The 21,785-nt window shown below is 44.3% G+C and overlaps 1 protein-coding gene across 15 annotated transcripts in view; it reads left to right on the forward strand.

Annotated features, from left to right (window-relative positions):
- The window catches only part of STAU2 (staufen double-stranded RNA binding protein 2), a 313,509-nt gene continuing 306,713 nt past the window's right edge, over positions 14,990-21,785 (forward strand). For 5 of the 15 annotated variants that reach the window (XM_018058401.1, XM_018058404.1, XM_018058407.1 and 2 more), the window contains exon 1: positions 15,677-15,774. Coding sequence is in view for 1 of the 15 variants with exons in the window: in XM_018058409.1 (XP_017913898.1) it covers positions 15,053-15,106 (54 nt within the window). In the remaining 14 variants the exon portion in view is untranslated. Of the gene's footprint in view, positions 15,107-15,664; positions 15,775-15,982; positions 16,002-16,099; positions 16,118-21,785 lie in introns of those variants that run through there. The other 10 variants (XM_018058408.1, XM_018058414.1, XM_018058416.1 and 7 more) reach the window with 9 other exon arrangements.

A 21,785-nucleotide genomic window follows, 5' to 3' on the forward strand; every position in this document is an offset into this window, starting at 1 on the left:
GGGTTAGATCATTTCTGACTTCAGGGTATTGTCAGCCACCAGCTGGCTTCAGGCAACTGACTGAGTCCACAGCATGGAAACAGAGCGGTTACCATTTCAGGCTACCCATTCACAAAGCCCTAGCTGAGGGCCTAGTGGGGCTGGAGATCCATTGCATCTTCTCCTTATGCCCATTTTCTTGGCACAACAGTGATATTTACTCAATAACATTTGCGTCTGTGGAACTGTGACCACCCAGAGGAGTTATATTTAAAAAATTCTCATAAAAGGCATTTCTCACATAATAAGAAATATGTATTTGATCTTTGCCCCAAGTTTCTGACACAGTGCTCCTGAAACTCTTGTAATTTCCTAAGTGATGGGGGAATAGGAGTGTCTTTTGTTATAATATTTAGTCTTCCCTGACACCAGAAAGGGTTCCCTTGTGGCTCAGTTGGTAAAGAATCCGCCTGCAATGCGGGACACCAGAAAGGAGATCAAGCCAGTCAATCCTAAAGGAAATCAACCCTGAATATTCACTGAAAGGACTGATGCTGAAGCTGAAGCTCCAATAGTTTGGCCACCTGATACAAAGAGCCCACTCATTGGAAAAGTCCTTGATATTGGGAAAGATTGAAGGCATGAGGAGAAGGGGATGACAGGATGAGATGGTTGTATGGCATCACAGACTCCATGGACATGACTTTGAGCAAACTCTGGGAGATACGAAGGTCAGGGAAGCCTGGTGTGCTGCAGTCCATGGGGTCGCAAAGAGTTGGATATGACTTAGCAAGTGAACAACAAGGACACAAGAACTTCTAAGATTCTGGGAATGTCCTGAGTTCTGAGTCTGTCTTTTTTTTAATGTTGATGAGATGATGAGTAGCTGGGTTGGTCACCAGGAAAATCAAGTCTTAGCTAAAGTGTTAGAACTTTTAGCCTCACACTCCCACCCCCTGACTGCACACCTCCATATGGGAGAGAGCACAGCCAAGCATGGAGTACAGTGTGACAAAATTTCATTTTGTGGATTGGTATCAGCAGATTAAAAAAAAAAAAAACTATTATTTACTTTTTGGCCGTGCTACACAGCATGCAGGATCTTAGTTCCCTGGTCAGGGATTGAACCCATGCCCCCTGCAGTGGAAGCATGGAGTCTCGACCATTGGACCCCCAGGAAAGTCTCTCTGCAGCTGTTGAAGAACATTTACTAAAACGTATTGTGAGAGTAATGTAGCAGGAGCATCTTTGGTTTTGAAGGCTGCAGATGCAAGAGCCTGTTTGGGTTTATCCATGACCCATGGCTCACTATGGGACAGCCCAGGTGGTGCTAGTGGTAGAGAACCTGCTTGCCAGTGCAGGGGTTGTAAGAGATGTGGGTTTGATCCCTGGTTCTGGAAGACTCCTTAGAGGAGGAAATGGTAACCCATTCCAGTATTCTTGCCTGGAGAATCCCATGGACACAGGAGCCTGGCAGGCTACAGTCCGTAGGTTTGCAAAGAGTTGGACATGACTGAAGTGACTTAGCAGGCACACACGCCTCACTATTAAACTGTGGACAATGAACGTCACCTGCTGTATCAGTAAATAGCCATCAAGCCATCAGCCACTGTGGCCGTCCCCTCCTCCACCCCTAATGGATTCAGGATGGAGAAAATGAGGATTCTGTCCCTAGATAGTTAAGGTTGTTGGCTGGGAAAAAAAAAAAAAAAAAGCATAACCTAAAAGTTGAGAATCATGTTTTATTTGGTAAATAAAACTGAGGACTTAAGCCCAGGACACAGCATCTCAACTGAGAGACTGTACTGAAGAGGTAAGGGAGGACCACAATATAAAGGACTTTTTGCAACAAAGGCAATAAATCAGAACATTAAAAGATGACTATTGATTAAAGAAAATCAATTGTCTCAAGGAATTTAATGCATTTCTCTATATGGGAAGATGCACAAGTCAGGACTCATTGAAATCATTCCTTTGATGTGCACCTCAGCTGTCTGCAGTCAGGATCTGTACTTTCTCACCCTGGAAGACTCAGGGTGCTCTGTGGTGGGGCTTGTCAGCTGCAAATGACTCGGCTTCCTGTTTCTACCCTGAGCTCCCCTAGGGCTCACCATCAGGCCAGCTGCAATGTGATAACTTGATGGCTGTAAGATCCTTCTTTTTTTTTTTTTTTTTACTGATAAGGCAGGCAACTTTTTATTTTTTTTTCTTAATGATAAGGTTCAGTTCAGTTCAGTCGCTCAGTCGTGTCTGACTGTTTGCGACCCCATGAATCGCAGCACGCCAGGCCTCCCTGTCCATCACCAACTCCCGGAGTTCACTCAGACTCACGTCCATCGAGTCAGTGATCCCATCCAGCCATCTCATCCTCTGTCGTCCCCTTTTCCTCCTGCCCCCAATCCCTCCCAGCATCAGAGTCTTTTCCAATGAGTCAACTCTTTGCATGAGGTGGCCGAAGTACTGGAGTTTCAGCTTTATGATAAGGTGTATATCTACATATCCAAGGAATGATTTCAGAGAACTCAGACTCTTGCATCTTCCCATGCCGTGGCCAGCACAAGCAAGAGTCGCACCTGCACAGGGAGAGAACGGAGCGTCCCCGCTAAGAAAAATAAGAGAGAGACAAAAGATGGGGTTGAGAGGATCAGACCAAAATGGCTGATGCCTTCCTTTATTGTGCTGCAGTATATATAGGATAAAGTACGTGACTTCTGACATTCACAAGATTGTTCTTAATCTCCAAATACAATCACAAGACCCTTACCATTGTGTACAGATCACAATAAGATAATCTATCTTCTATCAATAAGATAATCTATCTTCTATGAAATGTTGCAAGAACCAAACGTCCTGGAGCCTTAAGGGTAATAAATTCTTCAGGGGGACGGGACAGGGAGCTTAGGAACATGCCTAAGGCTCTGCATAACGCCGAGCAGCTCCCAAGACTTAACCCTTCACGGGCAGTCCCCCGCAGCTCCCCTCTCTTTATTTTTTAAAAGCTCCATAAGATGTCGGTGTTGCAACATGTTTTTAAGTATCAGAACTCTCATATGTAAAAATTCTTTAACAATGTTACGAATAAGGCAAGGAGCTAAACAAATCAATATAAGCACAACAGTCAGAACCGCGCCCACAGCAATTATGCTTCGCCACAGTGAATGAAGGCTAGGGAAGTTAGAAAATAAATTTTGTAAAAAATTATCAACAGTATCAGCTATATTCAAATTAGCTTTTGGAGAATTTTCAATATTAAGAATTTCATTATGCAATTGCAATAGATCTAGAGAAACATTAGTATTAAACCAAATTCCTTGTAGATGTTTTTTCACCTTATCCCACGGAAAATCAGATGTATTTTAAGGCTTTTTTGTAACACAAATCCATTTATAATTAGCATGGCATTGAATTTTCATGCGAAAATTAATGCTCTGAACTTGTTCTCCTAGAACTCTAACTACATCATATAAAGCTGATAATCTATCTTCTATCTTTTTATCTATATCTTCTTGAGTTCCCATTACTTTATTATTTTTTTTAAATTTATTTATTTTTTTATTTTTTAAATTTTAAAATCTTTAATTCTTACATGCGTTCCCAAACATGGACCCCCCTCCCACCTCCCTCCCCCCATTACTTTAGTAACATTATATGACAAGGAATTTACAGTATGAGCAGCTTGAATGGATTGTGCTAAAGATACAGAAGCAGTAACAGCAGTTGCTATAAGGGTGATTAAAGATACTATACCCAGAACAATCAGGCTTACACTTCTTTGAGTACGGCTAAGAGCCGTGTTAATGTGCTGTAACAATTCTAAAGCGGTCTCATCATACCATTCTTCAGTTATTTCAACAGGTAACATTACAAAAGCAGGTTGTTTTACTATTATAACTTGTTCTCCTTTAGCAACACCTCTTATGCAATTAGTAAGTATACATTTAGAACAATTTAAATGATAAATATTCAATGACAGCGTTATTTCCATATGGCCTTGTATCAACATGAATGGGTAAGGGACACAAGCTCTGGGATATAAAAATCCCGTAACTCCTACATTACCATATTTGTTCCCACTAGTATTGGGTTGTAAATATAGACTATTGCCATGACCAAAAGCAGCCAAAAGTTTCCACAGTTCTGTTTGATATACTTGAGCAGTGTTTACAGAGAAAATGGGTGGATGCTGTCCTCGATATTCAGGGAAATCAGGTGTTCCCCCAGGTGCCCAATCCCATAAAAAGGTGGTATTGGCATTGTTGATGTTGTACACTGATGCGACCCATGCTCGACATAAAGTCCAAGGAGTGTCTATTCCTATGCCGATGCTTAAATTTTTGTCACAAAACGGAATGTCGAGAGGTCCGGTTCCGTCACGGTACGATCTTTTTCCGGTTTCCTCATCAATGCCAGAAATAGTCAGAAATGCCAGAAATAGGATAAGATATATCAGCTGACACCTGTATACAGTGAGGATGTTGTGATTGATAAGAAAAGCACATAGGATATTGTGTAGTAAGACCATAAAAAGAGATATTAGCTTGCTGGGGAGAAATATGAATATCTGATTTTCCTCCCAAAAGACTTGTAACATTGACATAGACAGGCACTACCTCTTTATCCCATCCTAATGATTGAATCATAGGTGGATCGGGAATGTATGCCCAAAAAGCCGCAGCCGCCCCGTTTTGTATCCGCAGCCTCTCCGGGATCTAGCGTGGCGCTTTGGCATCTTATAGCATCTAAGAGCCGTGCCACGAAATCCTGATAAGGCTCATCAGGTCCCTGTCGGACTTTTGAGAGATCTTCTGTCTTAATACTAGAGCTAGGAAGTTTTTTCCATGCCTGTCGAGCTGCATTTGATATTTGTGCATATGCACCAGGTAAAAAGTTAAGTTGAGTATTAGTAGCCTGGAAAGCGCCTTCACCAATCAACATTTCATAAGAGGTCTGTATACCTTGTTGCCGATTGACATCGGCTATACGAGCACACTGTTCAGCATATTCAGATTTCCATAGTAAATAATCTCCCCCCGAAAGACAGGCCCTAGCTATTTGTTTCCAATCATTTGGGGGTAGATTTTGAGTACCCAAATTTTCTATCATAGCAACAGTGAATGGAGCGGTAGGACCGTATTGTGAGCAAGCAATCTTTAACTCTTTTAATTGTTTGAAAGGCAGCGCTTCATAAAAACGCTGGTTGTTATTTTCAAAGACAGGAAAAGCAAGAGAAAAATCGGAGACGACCTCACCAAGTCGTTGTGCTTGCTTCAATGCCTTCTGCAGCGGAGACATAATCTCAGATGGAGGAGGAAGAGGAGGCCCTGGAGGGGGATCGAGACCTGCTATAATGGAAGGAGCATAAGCAGGGGGAAGAGGCGGAGCAGAAGGAGATTTAGAGTTGTTATTAGGAAGCTTAATGCCTGAATTCTGTAAAGCAACAGTGAGGTTTTTTAAACATTCAACCAAATCATCTTTAGATGTTGACGCCCCCTTTTCTTGTGCTAAAAAACCCCAATCTTCTTGATGGTATTTAGCAGCTTCTTCGTCTAATTCCGCCTCATCTGTGGATGAAAGTGAATCATCATTATCTGAAGGACGCGATAATTTAGAAAACGGAGGGTCGCCTTCAACTCCCTTGGGAACAGCATACCTGTGTTCCGAATCAGGAACATGGAGAGGATTTTCTTCCTGTTTCAATAAATTTCCTAAACGTTTTAATTCATCATTATCAAAGTCCAGGCAATCACGAATTAGTGTCCAAAAGGATAAAGTTTCAACAGGGACTTTCTTAGGGCCATGTAGAGTATAATGAGCCCGAATTTGTTCCCCTACCTTTTTCCATGTTTCTAAATTTACTGTACCTTCTCTGGGGAACCAAGGGCAAACTTCCTCAATAAATGAAAAAAAATTGATTAATTTAGGTTTGGAAACAGTAATTCCCCGATGTTTCAACATTACAGATAACATATGTACAAACAATTGACGACTATGTGTCTGTCCCATATTTATACTCTCAACTATATACCTTACTACTCCTCCTCAATTTAAATTCACTTGTATACGTATATACTCACTCTTTTTAGCTAATAAGAGTAGTGGCGAGGAAAACTGTCGAACTCGAGCCCCACGTTGGGCGCCACCTGCCGCGGCCAGCACAAGCAAGAGTCGCACCTGCACAGGGAGAGAACGGAGCGTCCCCGCTAAGAAAAATAAGAGAGAGACAAAAGATGGGGTTGAGAGGATCAGACCAAAATGGCTGATGCCTTCCTTTATTGTGCTGCAGTATATATAGGATAAAGTACGTGACTTCTGACATTCACAAGATTGTTCTTAATCTCCAAATACAATCACAAGACCCTTACCATTGTGTACAGATCACAATAAGATAATCTATCTTCTATCAATAAGATAATCTATCTTCTATGAAATGTTGCAAGAACCAAACGTCCTGGAGCCTTAAGGGTAATAAATTCTTCAGGGGGACGGGACAGGGAGCTTAGGAACATGCCTAAGGCTCTGCATAACGCCGAGCAGCTCCCAAGACTTAACCCTTCACGGGCAGTCCCCCGCATTCCCATACAAAAGCACTAACTTCATTGACTGGAGATGTCTATTTTTCTTTAATTAACAGTGACGTTTTGATGTTCCTACCACCTCGTTTCTTGCAAAAACTCCTAAATATCCTGGCTCCCCTCTTACCTCTTCAGAAAGCTCCTCGGAGCTATCTCCTGGGCTTAAGTCCTCAGAGTTTGCTGAATAAAATGTAATTCTCAGCTTTTAGGGTGAGCATTTTTTTTAGTTGACAGATCACAGAAAACTATACTTGATCAAGACACAAAGCAGGGTGTTCCTGAGGGAACAGCCAGGCTTGTGAACTGGATAAAAGCCACGTAAGATCTGTTTTGGAGAAGGCAATGGCATCCCACTCCAGTACTCTTGCCTGGAAAATCCCATGGATGGAAAAGCCTAGTAGGCTACAGTCCATGGGGTCGCTAAGAGTGGGACACGACTGAGCGACCTCACTTTCACTTTTCATTTTCATGCATTGGAGAAGGAAATGGCAACCCACTCCAGTGTTCTTGCCTGGAGAATCCCAGGGATGGCGGAGCCTGGTGGGCTGCCATCTATGGGGTTGCACAGAGTCGAACACGAATCAAGCGACTTAGCAGCAGCAGCAGCAAGATCTGTTGACCCTGAGAAGAAAGACTGCCCAACTCCCTCTATAAACACCAGTGGAGCACTCCAGGTGAAGCACCTGCTGTGCTTCAAGTACCTTCATGCCAGGATATTCACCTACTGACTATGCCTGCCACCTGAATCATGGTAGATGTTGTCGTTAAGGGGGCCACTTTTGCCTAGGTACCTCAGATAATCTTGTTGTTCAGTTGACTATGCCAAAGCCTTTGACTGTGTGGATTATGATAAACTCTGGAAAATTCTGAAAGAGATGGGAATGCCAGACCACCTGACCTGCCTCTTGAGAAACCTATATGCAGGTCAGGAAGCAACAGTTAGGACTGGACATGGAGCAACAGACTGGTTCCAAATAGGAAAAGGAGTACATCAAGGCTGTATATTGTCACCCTGCTTATTAACTTTTATGCAGAGTACATCATGAGAAACACTGGGCTGGAGGAAGCACACGCTGGGATCAAGACTGCTGGGAGAAATATCAATAACCTCAGATATTCAGATGACACCACCCTTATGGCAGAAAGTAAAGAAGAACTAAAGAGCCTCTTGATGAAAGTGAAGGAGGAGAATGAAAAGGTTGGCTTAAAGCTTAACATTCAGAAAACGAAGATCATGGCATCCGGTCCCATCACTTCATGGGAAATAGATGGGGAAACTGGAAACAGTGGCTGACTTTATTTATCTGGGCTCCAAAATCACTGCAGATGGTGACTGCAGCCATGAAATTAAAAGATGCTTACTCCTTGGAAGGAAAATTATGACCAACCTAGACAGCATATTAAAAAGCAGAGACATTACTTTGCCGACCAAGGTCCGTCTAGTCAAGGCTATGGTTTTTCCAGTGGTCACGTATGGATGTGAGAGTTGGACTATAAAGAAAGCTGAGCGCCAAAGAATTGATGGTTTTGAACTGGGGTGTTGGAGAAGACTCTTGAAAGTCCCTTGGGCTGCAAGGAGATCCAACCAGTCCATCCTAAAGGAGATCAGTCCTGGGTGTTCATTGGAAGGACTGATAATGTTGAAGCTAAAACTCCAGTACTTTGGCCACCTGATGCGAAGAGCTGACTCATTTGAAAAGACCCTGATGCTGGGAAAGATTGAGGGCAGGAGGAGAAGGGGATGACAGAGGATGAGATGGTTGGATGGCATCACTGACTCAATGGACATGGATTTGGGTGGACTCTGGGAGTTGGTGAGGGACAGGGAGGCCTGGCATGCTGCGGTTCATGGGGTCGCAAAGAGTCAGACACAACTGAGTGACTGAACTGAACTGTTGTTTAGTTGCTGAGTCGTGTTCAACTCTTGTGCAAATCCATGGGCTATAGCCTGCCAGGCTCCTCTATCCATGGGATTTCCCAGGCAAGAATACTGGAGTGAGTTGCCATTTCCTTCTCCAGGGAGTCTTCCCCACCCAGGAATTGAACCCACATCTCCTGGTACCTCATATAAACTTAATGATGTAGAATCAAGCAAGAATCTTGCTTTCTTAGCTTCCCCTCATGGGTCTTGCAGATGCTTATAAAAACATTGGATTAATTAGCAGGAGAATGGGGAGAAGCGAAGGAAAGAGTCAAGGACTGGTCTTAGAAGTATGAAAACTTTAACATTGTTATTTAGAAATAATGTGAATAAAGGAAATATTGATGGAGTGTAAGACAAAAGAAAAAAAGGGCCATGGAATTTATCTCAGCTAGGTGGAAAGCTTTAGATGGTTATTTAAAAATGGGTTGTATAAAACTGACATTGATGGGGTTAAAACAAAGGTCTTACCACTGTGCTCTCAAAGGTTGGCGAGGCCAGTGAGACACCCAAATAGGTCAGCTCTGTTTACCCCAGGTTGGAGACATTTTAAAAGCTGGAAAGCAAAGTTTATAATGAAAAACGTGACCTGCAACCACTTGATGCAAATCTCAGGCAGATTAGTTAAGATAAAGATTGACAAAAGGGCCAATGTCCATAGGCTCAACCCCCTTCACTGGGGACCCAAAGCCTAAAGCACAAGAGCGGTAACGTATGTCAGAAGATGGAGAAGAGAACTTTGCACGTCTTTGCTGTGGGAGGCCTGTGCACTGAGTACCAGCCATTTTGGTGAAACGCGGCCTCTTGGGCCACTTAGTGGAGTGAATGGAGAAACGTGAGTGCTGATAGAATTATGATGACCGGAATGTTTAAGTGGGTTTATGTAAAGACGTTGTGTCTCCTTTACCTTCCATATCGTTTAGCCTAGTGATGGTCTTGACAGTGTGAGTCTTAGAAAGTCAAGCAGACACTCCTTAGTGCAGTTACAAGCAAATTAGGGAACTAGGAGCATAGAGCCCTAAAGGTTGGAATGGCAGAGGGTTAGCAGCCAAGTGTTGAGGCTGCAGTGAGGCTGCGGACAGCTGGGATCACTCTTAGGGGAAGATATAAGGATGCAGGTAAGTGTAACTGTGGGCTTAGAGGTCAGCAGGTACTGGATAGAAGCTGTATATCAGGTCTTAAGAAATGAAATGTGTGTGTTGGAAGGCAGTTGGCAGGATGGATGTGAAACCAAACAGAACCCTGTGTGTGTGTGTGGGTGTGTGTGTGTCGGAGGGCAGTTGGCAGGATGGATGTGAAACCAAACAGGACCCTGTGGGGCTTCTGGGCACAGAGGCCTTTCTCTGTCCCCTGCTTCTAGCTTGTAGGTAATAGGCTTCAGCTTCCATGACCTTCCTTGACTTTCAAAGGGTAGGTTCAAACAGTCACTAATCAGGGAAGGGAGGGGAGGAGGAGACAAGGGAGGAGCAGTCAAGAATCAATAGTGCAGCCTTGGGAGTGTCTTGGTTCTGCCTCAGAGAATATGACAATATCTTTAAACTCTTCTATAGAACTAAACCCTAAGTGGGAGATACTTGATGAAGCATTCTTCATTCCAAGGAAAGTCACAGTTTGAGCATCCTGAGAACCACAGAAGCTCATCAGGAGACCACCTGAGACCAGATTAAAGGAGTGCTTACCCCACACCTGCACTCACGCTTATCAGCAACCCCACCTTTAAAGCACTGCTATAAAACTGTTCACCAAATACTCCCACCCCCCACCCTGGTGGGAGACACAGTTTTTGAGGGCACAAGTCTGCTGTGTCCCTCTTTGCCTGCAGAAGCTATAAAGCTATTATTTACTATTTCACCCCAAAATCTGTCTCTGAGATTTGATTTGCACAGCGGCTAAGTTTTCAGCATCAGAGGGAAGCACACTGGAACTTGGGTCGGTGGGGCAGGCAAATCTGCTGGCCCCGCATAGCGGCAGGGGCACAGAGTGGCACCAGACAATTTTAATACCCTGACAGACGTCACTGTCACTGGCAGCTGTAGTGCAGGAAATAGATCTTTGCCTCCCCACTGCCAAGTTCTTGACTGGGACCCCTATAATAAAAGACAGATCAGCAAGAGAAAAGCATACAAATTTATTGGACACAACTTTTATGGGACACAGAAGTTTTCATAAGGCAATGAGGACCTAAAGAAACAATTAAACCTGCAAACTTTAATGCTAGGTTTGATGAACAGTGGAACGTTAGGGAAAGATGTGATGGGACAGAGGTTATGAGGTAAGGGGAGTAAACTGGCCGAAGCTTAGCAAGGCTTGTTCATGCAGGTTCCTCTCTGTGTCCTTTCATCTTTGGAAGATAAGGATGCTCTTTCCTCTGGGTATAGAGAGGGCATGTTTCACATGAGGGTTTTATGACCTATTTCAGGGGAAGGTCAGATAGTTTTTCCATTACATGCTGTTTCTCAAATTCCTTTAGCTTAACATATTCCTTACGCCAAGCTGCCATATTTTGGGGGTAGCCCCAGGCACAGCATGGACATTGAATGAGTAAATGAAAAAATGCGCCTGCCTGGTGGCTTCCCTGGTGGCTCAGTCAAGAATCTGCCTGCAATGTGGGAGATCTGGATTCAATTCCTGGGTTGGGGAGATCCCCTGGAGGAGAGCATGGCAACCCACTCCAGTATTCTTGCCTGGAGAATCCCCAATGGACAGAGGAGCCTGGTGGGCTACAGTCTGTGGGGTCGCAAAGAGTCAGACCTGACTGAACAACTAAGCGCAACAGATGCTGAGAAGGGGATGGGAGAGTAAGGAGCAGCCCCTGTCCTGGGTGATGTAACCTCTTAACATTGCCAGTGGGCTTGACCCTGTCTTGACCCTGCCTCTGTGGGTCCCTCCCTGGGTCACTTCTCACCTCCTCACTGGCTGCATGGCGCACGGCCAACTGCACACATTCCAGAAACAGCGTGACTCAGTGTTACAATTGCATGTTACAGCCTGGGCCTCTCCTCCAGTATCCAGCCTACCTGTTTCTCTCTGCCACTGCTGCAGCTGCTGACTTCCTGACTTGCCTGAAGCCTCCCCCTTCACCTGAGGCAGGGAGTGGACTAGAAAAGTGTACTAAGCCCTCTGGAACCTGGTTTTTGTAGCCTCCATCATTCAGGTGTCTTCAGTGGGCAAGGGACACGTTCAATGAGAAGTCAGTCGCCATGATACACACAGACCCAGGTGTCCATGAAAAGACATTTTCAATGCCATCATCATTTTAACACAAGAGCAAAAGAGTGAACAGACAAGGAGATATATTTCAGTGAATGCATAGAGCTTTAAATGTGACTCTAAAATTCTTTGACAGTCTGGTCTCACCCCTTGAATCTGGGCCCTGGGACTCTTGGACCAATAGAATATGGCAGAGTTCACAGCATATTTGTGCCAGCTGCTGGGTCCAGGCCTTAAAAGAACAAGTGTCTTTGACTTCCTGTTGCTTGGAACCCAGCCACTGTGCTTTGAGGAAGCCAAGCAGCTCACAGGCCACAGGTAGGTGTTCTGGCCGACAGCCTCAGATGAGGTCCCAGTAGGCGGCCAGCATCAACCTAGGTGTGAGTGAGTGTGTCCTTCCCTGGTTTGGGCTCCCAGCCTGTGAGCTGTCCTAGCTGATAACTGTGGGAGCAGTTAAATATAAAGTTATTGAGCCTTGCCCAGACTGCCTGAACTAAATAAACCTCTGTTGTTTTCAGTCACTAAATGTGGCAATAGCTTATTTTATTCATTCATTCGTTTCCATGCTGCATAACTTGCGGATCTTAGTTCCCTTTCTAGGGATGGAACCTGGACCGCAGCAGTGAAAGCGCCATGTCCTAACCACTGGACTACTAGGGATTTCCCTGGGGATGGTTTATTACAACTGCAATATATTACTAATTCAGAATCTAATCAACAAGTACCAAAGAGATGAAAGAGTGAGAAGGTATAAACAGCTAGAATGTTTCTTCTCCCCCCCCCCTTTATAAATGGGAAGGGAGAAAGAATAATGAAGCCTTTTGAAGAGGGGATAGGACAAGAAGGAAACATGACGAAGTGCTAAATGATACCTTTCAAAATAGACACAATTAAAAAGGGTTAGGAGAAGTCATTGAACTTATTTAAGAAGAAACACCTGCTATCCCTCACCCCTGTGTTCAGAGATGTTACACATTTTTTCTATTTCAAGAAAATTTAAATAATTATAAGCAAGGCACAAAGAAAAGTATCAGAAAGTAGAGTAACAATGGTAGAATAAAGCTAAATGATAAATTCTCTCTCTGGAATTTTTTTCCTGCACTACTAGCCAATTTTCTGGTTCTCTGCATGCCAATTTAATGAGAAAAAAAAAAACAAAACAGTTTTTTATATTCATACAAACATTTCTAGTACTGGATGTATGGATTTTCCCATGTCTGGTGTTTTCGCTGTAAGCATATTTGTCACATGCTGCCTAGTGTAGCCAAAACTAAATTAAATAAATGAAATTTTAAAAATTCATTTGATTCAGGGCTTAAATGTAACACACCCATGGTCTCTCTTCCCCCCCCCAACATCTCTTAATTAGCAAGTAGATAACCAAAGCCTTAAAATTAATTATAAGAAAAAGTTACGGCAGAGATAAAGTTTTCAATGAACTATAACGACCTGAATAAGAGGGAATGACACTTCTGACCACTTCAGCACCATTTCTAAAAGTATCAACTCATCTATTTATTCTGAAAGCATTTACTTCCACCTGTTGGCTGTTGGATGCTGGGACTGCAAAGATGAATGAGACACAGAGCCTGGCCTTACACAAGGTACAGTTTGGTATACAGAATTAGGTTCAAAAACAATCTAATACACCTATCATGTCAGAGGAGAGAGAAGAAAAAGAGCTGGCTTGCTCAGAAGAGCTGCAAAATGCTCTCACGAAGGTGATTTTGGAAGGATCTGAAGGATGACTTTTCCAATGAGTCAACTTTTCGCATGAGGTGGCCAAAGTATTGGATGGCTGGATGGCATCACCGACTTGATGCACATGAGTTTGGGTGAACTCTGGGAGCTGGTGATGGACAGGGAGGGCTGGTGTGCGCAGAGTCTGACAGGACTGAGCGATTGAACTGAAATGAACTGAACTGAACTGAACTGAAGGATAACTTGCTCACAGGAGGATGGACTGCAGGGAGTGGGAGGAGCCCAGCAAAGGCACAAATGTGGGAGGCTTGTCCTTCCATATTGCTGGTGTGAAGGGCATGTTCTCATTCAAAGCATCGAACAAGTATTTGAATGCTAGGTTTGAGCGCTAGAAGTCATTAATTAAGGACTAGGGCACACTTAGGGAGGATGCACCACGTTAAGTTTGAAGGAACTGGCAGAGGTGAAAAAGAGGGGAAGAAGCATAGGAAAGAGTTCTAGGAGGAAAACGTGGCAGGAGATGATGTCCTTCCACAGGAGACCTACCATGGGTCAGGCCCTGCTTTAAAGGGCTTTGTGCATACTATGACATTTAAATACACATTATAGGGCTTCCCTGGTGGTCCAGTAGTTGAGAATTCGTCTGGCAGTGCAGAGGACACTGGTTCCATCCCTGGTCTGGGAAGATCCCACATGTTGCAGAGCAAGTAAGCCCATGTGCCACAACTACTGAGCCTGTACTCTAGAGCTGGGGTGTTGCAACAACTGAGCCCACCTGCCCTAGGGCCCATGCTCAGCAGCAGCAGAAGCCACCACGAAGAGAAGCCTGCACACAGCAATTAGAGAGTAGCACCCGCTCACCACAAACTGGAGAAAAGCTCATGCAGCAAGGAAGACCCAACACAGCCGAAATAAATGAATCTTAAAAAAAAAAAAAAGGCGTTGTTGTCTCCTGGGGAACAAAAGAATAAAACTCATCAGGTAAATAACATCCCCATGGTCTTCTACTTGGTAAGTGGATAACCTGGCCTGGTTATCTAGTTAGAATGCCCTTTCTTGTAACCCCTATGTTACACTGTCTTCCTAGCTGTTCAGAGAACTTTCGGTTTTACTTGATGACTGAAAGAAATCCCAGGTCTGGTAGACATGTCTCAGGCAGAGAATTGATACTGGGAAAGGAACCCTGGGAATAATAATGCAAATGGATAAGTTTGTGAAACACAGTAATAATTCTATTTCTAGACGTACTTTATTACCAGATTATTTATGGTGCCATTTACTAAATGGAGTGTTGGATTTCACGGGGCTTAACTGGGTTGAAGTTATCCAGACATCAGTAACCCACATCAAAACCAGGACGAATCAAGAACTAATTCGCGTTTTCTGGCGTTCTTGCCTCAACAATCTAAAATCTAGGGCACTGTTCTAGGATGATCTTCCTTCTTTTTGGTTCGAAAGACTTCTCTTTTCGTGATTTTTCTGGCCAAGGAGGCTGTCTGGGCACGCTGCGGCTCTTGGAGAGCAGGTGATTACTGATCACTAGTGTTTTCTGGGCGAGACAGTTGCGCTAACCCCCTCCCCTTCCCCCGCCCCCTCCTCCTCCCAGTCTGGAAAGGTGCAGGATCCGCTAAACCGTGCATCGCACAGCGGCGGCCGGAGCAGACGCGGGATGGTAGCGCGTCCCCAGCAGAGCAAAGGGGGGCAGCGAGAAAGCCTGGGGAAGGTACGGGAGGGGAGTCGGGGTGCAGACACCGCCAAGAAAGAGCAGAGGGTCCATTGGGCGGGGGAGGCAGTGGCCGAGTTGCAGGTGTGGACGAGGCTGCCCTAGGCCCACCCTTTGCAGCCGAGGGGGTGGGGAGCCGAGCCGCGGGGGCCCGGAGACTGCGGACGGGGCGCGATCGCCGGGCGCTCGCTCGCCCCCCTTTCCCAAGGACCCGGGGGACGGGGCCCTCGCCCGCGGGCCCGGCCTGCCGGCGCCAGCACCGCAGCGCCCGCGGCGGCCGCCACTGCGGCGCATTGCCGGCCGCCAGGGGGCGGGAGCGGAGCCGGGAACAATGGCCGCGCTCTGCCGCGGGCCGGCGAGAGGAGGAAGGGAGGGAGGGTCGGTGCCGGGCGCGCGGCGCAGGTCCGCGGGGTTCGGGGGCGCGCGCGCGCGCGTGCCGGGCGGGCTGGGGCGCGGGAGCGGCTGCGTCGGCGGGGGCGCGTGGCGCGGGCCCGGGAGGGCGCGGCGGGAGCGCCCGAAAGGCGGGCGGAGGCGGGGGGCGGGGAACCCGAGGGGTGGAAGCCGGCGGCGGCGGCGGCGGCGGCGGCGGCGGCGGCGGCCGAGCGGGGTCAGTTCTCTGTAGTGTTTGCCAATGTTGGAGTCGTTTGCAAAGTGTCCCCGGCGAGAAGGTAAATACCCTCATTGGGGGCGTCCGGGAGGCCCCGACTTCCGCCCCGCCGGCGGAGGAGACAGAGGGCGCTGGGGAGCTCTGCGGGTCCGCGGCGCGCGGCGAACCCCGAGAAGAGCGGCCCTTTGGCGGCCTCCCCTCCCCCGCGCCTTCCCTCCCTCCTCGGGCCCTCTCGGGGCTGGAGGGGGAGGGGAGGAGGATGGCGGGGGGCAGGGAGCCGGGGAGGAGGTGAATGAATTGGGGGGGGCGAGTGTGGAGGGGGTGGGACGACACAGGTGTCCAGAGGGGAGGAGCCGGGAGGGAGACGAGGAGGCCGGCAAGAATGGATTGAGGGGGGCCAGTGGGTGAGGGGGAGCAGGGGCCCGGGAGGTGGGGGTCGTTGCGGGGCCGGGGGGTGGGAACGGCCGGAAGAGGGGACTGCGGGAGAGGCGACTGTGCGGGAGAGGGAGGGGGAGGGTCCCTGCGGAGGGGAAGGGAGGGGAGACCGGGGGGGGGGCGGCCATCCTTGGAGGGGCTGCCAAGGAGGGGCCCGGGGGGCGCGGGAGGATCGGCGGGGCGGGGCGGGGGCGCGCCGGGGGCTGGCGGTGGTGGCTATTTCTGTATAATGGGCAAGTGATGAAGACGTAAGGCTCCGAAATGGGGAAGGTAGGTGGGGCCGAGGGGGGCAGAATGTATCCTATGACACGCAAGTTGTGCGGTGGCTCATACGAACTACTACCGTGAGGGCTCGGCTCAGAGGGGTGGTTGGCAGCTAGTGACCTTGCCGAGGTGAAGGGAGTTGGGCGGAGAGACAAAGATCGGTTACAGAATCCACCCGGAGAGGACGGAGCCTCCCGTCCTCGGGGGAGAGCCGGGCACTGTGTGGATTGGGTCCAGGGGGGTGTTCCGCAGAGGCGATCGGGGAAACGCTTCAGCTGGGATCCTTCTGGAGAGGGGGCGGGGATAGTGGCCTTGGGATCTGAAAGTCCCTGGAAATATGTGCAGAATTTTGCACTTGCGGAGAATTTTCTTTGGAAAGGATCTTTACTTGGCGTGACGCGTTTCCCGCCCCCCTCCCTTCCCCAAAAGGTTTAAATCTCCTTGGGTAAAGAAAGACCATTCAATTAGCGGAACATAGTAAAGGATTTTAAGTTGGGTGATTCCTGCAGAAAAGATGAGATGATCTTTTAAGGGTGGTTTAACTGTTAGCTGAAAACCTTCAATTTTAATGTTTGACTTCACGATTTGGGGGAACTTTGAGCATTAATCACTTTTTCTGATGCATCCTTATGTTTTAAGAAAGCATGATGAATATTTGAAATCAAAACTGTGATGGACACGCGGGTAATAGCAACCTTGTAGGAGAAAAGATTGCAACATTGGTCCTGGAGGCTATTTCTTCTCTGTCCTTGCTTTCTCAAGATGATTCACACATACCATGGTGTACTGAGCTGCAGTAGGGGGAAAAAAAAATCTTGTTTAATAAAACCATCAAAATCCAGATACTCTGCATCTCGATTGTTTTGTAATTTGGCAGGTTTTTCATTTTTCAGTTTGTATTTTATTGCAAACCAGAGATAACACATACCACTTGAATTGTAAATTTGCTGTATTTTTCAGCAGGTCTATATTAAATTTGTGAAACTTAAACTATGTGATACCTAGGGTTTTGTCCTGCTATGTTTTCAACTCAAGGCACCGGTTGCCACATTCCATTCCATGGCAGTGTAGTTTGAAATTTATTCCTAAGTGATCATTAGTTGGTAGGACATGGTTCAGATTTATTCACCCATCACTAAACTTTTCTTTAAAAATCTGTGTTTTGTATTTGTGAAAATGTTGCTGTATAATCCAGGTTTGCACTGTTAACTTCAGATAGACTGCCATGTAATTTTTAAGTTACATTTTTTTTATTTGGAAATAATCTCAAGTTTACAGAAAAGTACCAATAATAATAATGCAAAGAGTATTCTTGTAACCTTAACTAAGAGTCACCTGTTACCATTTTACAATTTATCATTTACTTTCTTTCTGTCACACACATAATGTTTTTTTTTTCCTAGACCATTTGAGGATAAGTTACATACATCATAGTTCTTTACTCTGACATAATTCAGCCTGGAAGACCATGTAAATTTCACATTTTAGCTTACTTGCCATGCCTGGAATGAAATTCTAGGAAGGAGAGTCTTGGTCTGGTTTTCAACAAAGAATAAGACTATCAAAAATATCTAAGCTGATTATCAGTTATTAGTATACAAACAGTATAGAAAGTGAGGTTGAGTGGTTTTTCTGTAACAGAAGCAGGTTCTGAAAGTTATAATTGGCCAATGTGTTGTTTTTTTTTTTTCTCTGTAGTTAACCTCCTCTTTACATCTATTTCTCTGTCTTTTCTTTTGTATACTTTGAGCACTGGATATTGGATTATTTATGTGTACAGATCATAATAAAAGTCTAGATATTGCAAAATTAAATTTTGTTGTTATTAGACTGAATAGTGGAGACATACACACTATAATCAAATCATATCTAGATATATTCATGCCCTTTCTAGATACTCAAAATATTAGGTGTGTGTATAGAATTCATAATTTTTGTCATCGATTTTGAATAATTCCCTGAAGTTCTATATAGGGTCCTTGCCATTATTGTTTTAGAGATCAGGCCCTTTGTTACAGGAATATTTTTAAGGAGTTGAGTCTTTATTTATAATTTAACATATAATGGAGGGAAGGGGACTTTGAGCCAGACAAAACTGAGTTTTAATCCTAGTGATGTGACCACAGAAAAGTGACCCAACTTCTAGAAAAACGGGGATATCACCTACATCCCAAGGTGATGAGGATTAAAGGAGGTAATATAAATATGGCAAAATATGGCACCTGATATTTAAAATTGGTATCTGATAACTATTTTCTTTTTTATTTGGCTGGTAGTATGTATGTAGATGTTTTCTACTGGAATGGTTCATGGAGTGAGACTTCTCTAGAATATATCATAGATTCTTTTGTTTGTTATTTAGTCGCTAAGTCTTGTCTGACTCTTGCAACCCCATGGACTGTAGCCTGCTAGGCTCCTCTGTCCATGGGATTCTCCAGGCAAAGATCCTAACATGGGTTGCCATGCCCTCCTCCAGGGGATCTTTTCAACCCAGGAATTGAACCCAGGTCTCCTGCATTGGCAGGCGGATTCTTTATCACTGAGCCACCTGGGAAGCCTTCATAGTCTCTTGGGCACTGTTAAAATATATCCCAAATTGTTCTGATTTTCTTACAGAAAAATAGTTATTTGTGGTACTTTTGAAAAGAAATGAAAAACTTTTTTAAAAACACTTTTTAAGAAGCCCACGAAAACTTTTAAGAAGCTTTGAGTTGGTATTCAGTTTTGTGGTGGTTTGGAATCTAAGAATGGGACTAGTAAATGTTTTGCTTTTCATATTGTCAGATAAGACATTGAAGTGAGGGTTGCCTATCGGTTGTGGGATAGGTGTCAATATAAGATGTTGTATAGATATAATAATTTAATAATGCCATTTTATAAAGCAGGATTTAATTGTTGAGGATTTTATAGATTTAATTTTGCATAGCTTTCAATTAATCAGATGAGCAGAATGTGATTCATAATACACACAGCGAGTGATAACAGCAGTACATTTCAGATTCATGTTGGACCTTTAATTCTTCATGAGTGGCAGGTCGTCTCCAGTTAGTGGTGCCTTGTTTCCATAAACCATCCTGCCTGTTTTCATTTAGTAGCTTGGAATCTGAAACTACATGTCCTAATGTGCCTGACAGGGTATCACTGTAGGGCATTTTTGGGACACGTGAATAGGTTTCTCTAAAAGTACATAGTTGTAATTGGAATGAATGGTAGCTGGAAACTTTTTGACAGATGAAGGGAAGGTGGATTTTATGAAGTGCATTTTATTGATATGACTTGATATTTTTATCAGGTTCTTTTAAATATAGGACAGTAGATGTGGCATGTCTTTAAAGAAGAAATGAAGTTTAAAGAGATATGCTATGGTGGGCATTCCAGATTGTCCATGGAATAGTTGAAATCTTTATATTGGTATAAATCTAATATAACTTGTGTGTGAAAAATAAGTTCAGAGTTTTTATGCTGTGACTTCCCAGAGTGCTGTTACAGACAGATTAGTTTCATGTTTTAATTTATACAGATCTTTATAATTGTGAAGGAAAGGCTTTTAAAATTGTATGGTCAGTTTTGAGTGAATAGGTGCTTTTGTTTTTGCTTCTTCATAAAACTGCCTTTTGTATATGGGAAGGTTAGAACTTCCCCTGTATTTTATTGTACCTTTTTCTCAGGATCAGCTACCAGTGTTGCCAAACTCTAATATTGAAGAAACACATACAGGTCTATAGATAAGCATTTTTAACTTTTAAAGGCATACATGAAAAGCAAAATGAGATTTTTTTAACTTTGGTAAATTCTTATTAAATAATGTTAAATTCTGGGAAGTAAGGGATATTAGATCACTGAGAATGCTTTTAGTAGTTAATTCACATTTTAATGTCCAAATGAACTTTTTTTGATTAAGAAAAGAAAATTGGTTTGGTTTGTAGTTTTACATATTGGTGGTGTATTTTAACACCGTGTCACTAATGCTGTACTTTTTAATGATTTTCTGTTGAATAAAATGTGAATGTTTAAGTTTCATAATTTACCACTTTCATATTCTAGCATTATTTATTTATTAATGTTGAACAGGGAATTGATTTTGGGGGGTTTGCCTAAATATATTAGTTAACACTTAAAGCATCATAGAATTATAGAACTTTAGAGTTGACCAGGACTGTCTTACTTATTGCCGCATAACAAATTACACCAGAAATTAAGAATTTAAAACAGCAAATATTCATCATCCCAGTTTCTGTGGGTTAGAAATCTGGGTGCAGCTTATCTGGGTGCCTGTGGCTCAAGGTCTCCTAGGAGGTTGCAGGTAAGCTGTTTCTGGGGCTGTGATCTCATCTGAAAGCTTGACTAGGGGAAGATCTGCTTCTGAGTCATTCATGAGACTCTTGGCAGGATTGAGTTCCTTGCGGCGTCTTGGACCAAAAGCCTCAGTTTCTTTTGGGCTTTTGGCCCAAGGTGTCCCTCAGTTCTTTGCCACGCAGGTCTGTTTACAGGACAGCTTACCACGTGGCAGCCGGCTTCCCACAGAGCAAACAGGTGAAAGAGCGAGAGCAGGTGGCATGCAGGAGGGTAATGATGGCCTTTTTATAACTCAGTCTTGAAAATGGTAGCTTGTTATTGCTGCTTTCCTCTATTCATTAGAGGCTGCCTACCAGAGGACTTGCACTTTTGAAAAATTAAAAAAGAAAAAATAGAAGCAAGAGAAAGAACTCTTAAAATACACAAAGTAATTTACTAAGGCTCAAAAGACGGTCTCCTGAAGAGCTTGGACTAAAGTGCAGATTCGCTGGTACTCAGGCCTTGTGCTATTTCTACAACATGCAGTTCTCTTGAAAAATATAAAAACTGACATAGATGCTGAGGTCACTATTAGATAATTGAAAACTTTCAAAGTCATTTTGAATTGACTCTAGTTTGTCATCTTGAAAAAAATGGTAGTCAAAAATGTATAAACATATAAACACACATGCATATTCATATGGTGTCTGTATATACATATCTCAAGAACCTTTGCTTCAGAGGGAAAGTTCAGTATTAAAAGTTTTTAGTATGAAAGTTTCTACACAAGTGATTGAATTTAACTTTTGCTGTATATAAAAGTTGTGATAATTTTTTGGGGGGGACTGTAGATAATTTTTTGTCTAACTTCTCCCATTATAAGATCCATTTATTTATAAGTTTGGGTTTTCCTGCCCTTCTTTGCTACCTTTCTTTTGGGTCACGGGAGTTGTGGGATCTTGTTTGATCCCTGGTAGTGAAACTATCAAACTGGGCTCCCTGTAAGAGTTAAGACTCTTACGGGGTCTTAACCCCTGGACTGCCAGGGAAGTCCCTGATAACCTATTTTTAAGTTAAGTGTAGAAGAGATTTGCCACA

The sequence above is a fragment of the Capra hircus genome, chromosome 14 (genome assembly GCF_001704415.2).
Source record: "Capra hircus breed San Clemente chromosome 14, ASM170441v1, whole genome shotgun sequence".
Taxonomy (NCBI): Eukaryota; Metazoa; Chordata; class Mammalia; order Artiodactyla; family Bovidae; genus Capra; species Capra hircus.